The sequence below is a fragment of the Poecilia reticulata genome, linkage group LG9 (assembly GCF_000633615.1).
Source record: "Poecilia reticulata strain Guanapo linkage group LG9, Guppy_female_1.0+MT, whole genome shotgun sequence".
In the NCBI taxonomy this organism is placed as follows: Eukaryota; Metazoa; Chordata; class Actinopteri; order Cyprinodontiformes; family Poeciliidae; genus Poecilia; species Poecilia reticulata.
Genome location: NC_024339.1, coordinates 33,561,295 through 33,566,844, shown reverse-complemented (window position 1 = coordinate 33,566,844; position 5,550 = coordinate 33,561,295). Strand labels below are relative to the sequence as shown.

At 45.7% G+C, this 5,550-nt stretch overlaps 1 protein-coding gene across 6 annotated transcripts in view; it reads right to left on the bottom strand.

Moving 5' to 3' along the window:
- Positions 1-1,516: 1,516 nt before the first annotated feature.
- ddr2l (discoidin domain receptor family, member 2, like) overlaps positions 1,517-5,550 on the bottom strand; it is a 21,825-nt gene continuing 17,791 nt past the window's right edge. For all 6 annotated transcript variants that reach the window (XM_008419486.2, XM_008419487.2, XM_008419488.2 and 3 more), the window contains 4 exons: positions 4,799-4,996; positions 3,452-3,686; positions 3,233-3,382; positions 1,517-2,390 (listed from right to left, as the gene is read on the bottom strand). In XM_008419486.2, the coding sequence (XP_008417708.1) occupies positions 2,256-2,390; positions 3,233-3,382; positions 3,452-3,686; positions 4,799-4,996 (718 nt within the window). In that variant the 3' untranslated portion in view covers positions 1,517-2,255. The remainder of the gene's footprint in view (positions 2,391-3,232; positions 3,383-3,451; positions 3,687-4,798; positions 4,997-5,550) is intronic.

Sequence of the window (5,550 nt, the reverse complement as noted above, 5' to 3'; positions counted from 1 at the left end):
GTTTAGTTATAAAATAAGAGCTTTAACATAGACTTTTTAATGTTGTAACTTTATCAGACAGGATTCAGCGTCTCCCTCACATGAAGGTAGGAAACTCTCCCTCAGTTTCCAGGTGATCTGCTGCTTCAAACAGAAGAATCAATTTCTTCAGATCAGGCCGATCCGTCTCCATCAAACACAGAAATAATCAGGTTTGGTTCAAACACACGTTTCATCACTGATGTGTTCAATGACAGTAGAGAATTTACAGCTCCTATAGAAACAGCCTCAGTTCTACAGTTTCATGGTGTTTAGGAAAGTTTCAGCATGATTCCTGAGGCGATTGGGATCTGAGCTCCAGATCCGGTTCACAGCTGCTCAGCAGAACCCAGAACACAGATTGGACTCTACGTTTGGACTTCCTGTTTGCATCAAACATTTGCTTTAATCTCCAAAGTACAAGCTTCATATTTTTCATCATTTCAAAAAGTGAAACTCGTATATCTCCTGTATTCATTACACAGAGTGAAATGTTCCAGATTTTATTTCTGGTAGTTTTGATGGTTTTTGTTCACATGGAATAAAAACCCAACATTCAGCGTCTCAGGAAACCAGAATATTACATCAGATCGTTAAAAGCAGAAATATCTGGAGTGTAGATCTCAGTCTGGGCTCCAGGGTTGATGCAGCAGCATGAAGATCAACCTGAGGTTCTGCTGAGGTTCTGGAGGTCCAGGTTCCAGTAAAACGTTCAGGTCATCTGCATCGTTGGTTCTGGTGTCACTCATCTTCCTCAAAACCAAACTCCACTGATTCTCTACGGGGTTAAAGGTCAGGCCAGTTTGCTGTTGTTACCATGGTGACTGAACTATTGGTACCAGCAGATGACCCGAGTTTATCACCGACTGTGGGAACTTCATTCTGGTTCTCTCCACTCTTCCTCCAGATTCTGGGACCTTGATTTCCAAATGAAATGAAAACCATCTGCGTTCTGGTTCCCCTAGTCCAGCTCTGGTTCTCCTGAGTCCAGTTCTGGTTCCCCTAGTCCAGTTCTGGTTCTCCTGNAGTCCAGTTCTGGTTCTCCTGAGTCCAGTTCTGGTTCCCCTAGTCCAGTTCTGGTTCTCCTAGTCCAGTTCTGGTTCTCCTGTGTCCAGTTCTGGTTCTCCTAGTCCAGTTCTGGTTTTCCTAGTCCAGTTCTGGTTCTGGTCCTCAGCCCATGTGAGGCTCGTTGTCTCTGTGACTTCAGCCTTAGTCCACCATGTGAAGCTCTCTCAGACTCTTGAATGGATTATGACCAACAAGCCTCTCAGGCTGTGGTTATTCCTGTTGCATCTTTTCCTACCACACTTTTTTCTTCCACCCAACTTTCCATGAGTCTGCTTGGACACCACTCTGAGAACAACCTGCTAGTAATGACCTTTTTCACTGTCTGAAAAGGCTTTTAGCAAATTGTCTTTTGGTTATTTTTCCTCATAAAACACTTTATGCAGCTTGAATCAATGGAAACATGCTATATAAATTCATTTGAAACTCGACATAAGTTTCCAATATTTAATATGTTAAAAATGTTGGGGTTTCATTTTCTCCAAGTCTAAATTACAAGAACTAAAGGCTTGAAATGTTTCACTCCATAATAAATCTACATCATTGGTTTCATTTTCTGCAAAGAGGAACAAAAACATTTTTCACAATCTAGGAATTTTCTGAGCTGTCCTTGTGTCTGTACATAGAAACGGGAAGTTTAATATGATTTAGACACTTTAGTTTTTGGGAGGCTGAACTTGGACTCGACTGTCTTCTGTGTAAACGACCAAACAAATGTCAAAATATGAAAAAAACAACAAAACCTTAACAACAAAAAGTCTACGCTACACTTTGACTTTAGCTCCAGTGTGGGTTATTATCTACGAACATGAATAACTGAGACACAGACACAGTGCTTTACAACAACCAGAACCACGCAGACAGACAGAAACACCACAGGCTGACAGCCGTCGGGTTCTGGGCTCCAAGGGAACCGAAGACGGGAAGGAAATCAGGTTTCAGGCAACATCTGGCACAAAAACAAACGATAAAAGTTCATCTGGTTCCTAAAGGGACTGATGAGGTTCAGACAGACTGTCGGGTTCTTCTCCCTCCTCCTCTCAGATCGGACCTCAGCCAGCAGAGTAGTTCTGGTCCATCATGTTCATGTCAGTCACCATACAGGAGTCCCAGCAGCCCCGGGGCCCTGAGCCGGAGCGGGGCCCCAGCAGGGCCCAGCGGGTCCCAGCGGCTCACTGGTTGACGTGGGGCCTCAGGGCTTGGTAAAGTCCCTCAAACGTGGGTCGGTCCGTGATGTTGCGGCTCCAGCAGCGCATCATCAGCTCGAATAGAGACGGCGGGCAGAGAGGAGGGGCGTACAGGAAGATCTGGAGATCAGGAGAACAGCACTCAGTCACCATGGCAACAAAACATCAGGCTACGGTGAAATCAGTCAGACTTGGTTCTGTTGGACCAAACAGCTCATGATTAATTGTCGTTTAATGGTTTTTTTTAGATGCAAAATATTTCCAATCGATCAGCTAAAACATCACTTAGACATTCTTTCATCCTGCAGAGGGCGCCACCGGTCATCCTTAAACGGAGCCAGTTGACAGTTGTAAGAGAAATAATGATGGCGGAGGCATCCCAGAGCAGGAAAGAGACTTTGGTGTCGGATGCAAAATGTATTTCACGTGATTCTGTTTAGAAATATAAACTCTCAACAAACTCCTTGAGTGTTTCATTCTTATCTTTTCTAGTCCTAGATTAGTTTTATTATATTTTGTAAATATGTCTAATATTGATAATGTATGGAAATCCCAATCTTCTGTTTATTCAGTCAGTGTTTCATACAGCTGACACAATACAACATTAAAGTTAATGGTTTTTTTAAATTTAGCATATTATGAAAAATGCAGCCCTCCATGTTATGGTCAGCCTTCTTAATACAACAGAAAACTCTAGATTTTAAGAACATTAATTGTTCTTAATCAAATTAATCAATTAATTGTTAGTCAGTCAAAATCAAGTTTAGATTAACTCATTAACTGATAACTTTCATCCTAGATGAACTTCTCTTTAAAGAAACAAACCTATAAAACACATGAATCACAATTAAAGTTCAGGAAAACAGCAGCAAAATGACAGCAGCTCCCCCTGGTGGTCAGATTTCTTCTTACACCCTGGGCAGAGCAGAACTCCCAGCCTGGTTCTGATGGACCCGTCTCACCTGTCGGCCCTGGTTCCGGAAGAACTCGCCCGAGTTCTCGATGACCTGTTCGTCGGACAGCAGGCTGTACGGCTGCTCCTTACACAGAGTGAAGATTTCCCACAGCGTCACGCCGAACGCCCACACGTCGCTCGCCGTGGTGAATTTCCCCTGCAGGAGGCAGCAGGATGTTTAATCGGATCAGTTGATCTGAAGGCCTGTTGGGTTTCACCTCCTCACCAGCAGGATGCTCTCCCAGGCCATCCAGCGGATGGGCAGCACGGCCCGGCCCTGGATCCGGTAGTAGTCGCTGCTGTACAGGTTCCTGCTCATCCCGAAGTCGGCGATCTTGATGGTGAGGCGGCGGTCCAGCAGGCAGTTCCTGGTGGCCAGATCGCGATGGACGAAGTTCAGAGACGCCAGGTACTTCATCCCAGAGGAGATCTGGACGGCCATGTGGAGGAGGTCCGACAGGCTGCAGGGGGAGGAGGAGTAAGAAGGAAGGGGGCGGAGCCATATGGAGAGGAGGCGGAGTCAGAATAAAGGGGTGGAACCAGAGGGGAGGAGGTGGAGCCAGAAGGGGAGGAGGCAGAGTCAGAATAGAGGGGGTGGAACCAGATGGGGAGGAGGTGGAGCCAGAAGGGATGGGGTGGAGTCAGATGGGGAGGAGGCGGAGTCAGATGGGAGGGGGTGGAGTCAGAATAGAGGGGGTGGAACCAGATGGGGAGGAGGTGGAGCCAGAGGAGAGGAAGAGGAGCCAGAAGGGTGGGGGTGGAGACAGAATAGAGGGGGTGGAGTCAGATGGGGAGGAGGCGGAGTCAGAATGGAGGGGGTGGAGTCAGATGGGGAGGAGGCGGAGTCAGAGGAGAGGAAGAGGAGCCAGAAGGGTGGGGGTGGAGTCAGAATAGAGGGGGTGGAGTCGGATGGGGAGGAGGCGGAGTCATTGGAGAGGAACAGGAGGAGCAAAGGGTTAAAGTCCAACCTGGGCAGGAAGAGCCTCGCTGCAATATGCAGTGATGCATTTAAATCAACTTTAAACTGTAACAAAACATCATTAAAACTGCATTATTGTAATAAAATCCTTGAACGCATTTTGAATCGTTTTGCTCTGAACGACATGAAGGTTAATATCAAATGTTCTGGATTTTAGTCTGAAAAGGAAACTAAATGACTAAAAGTTCAGGATTTATTAACCAGAGTTTACATTGAAATGTGTTTCTGATACAAGATCAATATTACAGCTATAATGATTAGGATGAACACGGTTTGTGTTTATTACATAATGCACCAGATTATTACATTATAATTTCTAAAACAGAATTATCTCCACATTTTGTAATAATCAGCACAAAATGTAATAATGTTCTGTTGATTTGATTTGTTGTAAATTAGAGCTGCATAAATAAACTGAATTGAACTGAATTTTGCAAAATGTGCTCAAAGCTTTTATTAGGTTTTGTGTTTATGACGCGCTGCGGTTCTGATGGAGCTTCAGAACCGCTAAAGGTCCGGGCTCCGTTTGCATGCATTCTGAAGCAGATTTGATGACATCATCACATGTCGTTTTCACGCGCCGCGGCGTCGCACCTGACAGAGGGAATGTTGTTGGCGTGCGTCAGCGTGCTCTCGATCTCACGCTGACACAGGAACATGTTCAGGTCTCCGTTCTCCATGTACTCGGTCACCATGCACAGCGGGTCGGACGACACACACACACACAGCAGCCGGATGATGTTCGGGTCGTCCAGCCGGGACATGATCTTGATTTCCTTCAGGAAGTCGTTCCTGGAGGTCAGACAGAGGGCAGACAGAGGTCAGACAGAGGTCAGACAGAGGACAGCAGAGACGTCTTCAGTAAACGTTGGACCTTCAGACACAAACTAAAGTCTCCATCTGGATCCGGCTGATGGAGGCTGAACCCAGAAGCTGCAGACTGGAAAAATCCCAATCAGTGAGATTAATACTGAAAAGTTTCAGGAAAACTCATAAATTATACCAAGTGATGTATTTTATTACAGATTATTGGTAATATTGATGATCTATGGCTCCCAGAACATTAAATCACATCAATAAAAAATAAATGATCAGTTTCTGAAAACTGATGTTTTCCATGTTCCCAGTTCTGGTCTGAGCTCCTTTTGCATGAATGTCTGCATCAGTGCAGGGTCAGGGTTTGACCTCTGACCTCTGACCCTCTCTCTGTGTGGGGTCAGAGTTTGACCTCTGACCCTGTCCCTCTCTCTCTGTGCAGGGTCAGGGTTTGACCTCTGACCCTGTCCCTCTCTGTGTGCAGGGTCAGGGTTTGACCCTGTCCCTCTCTGTGTGCAGGGTCAGGGTTT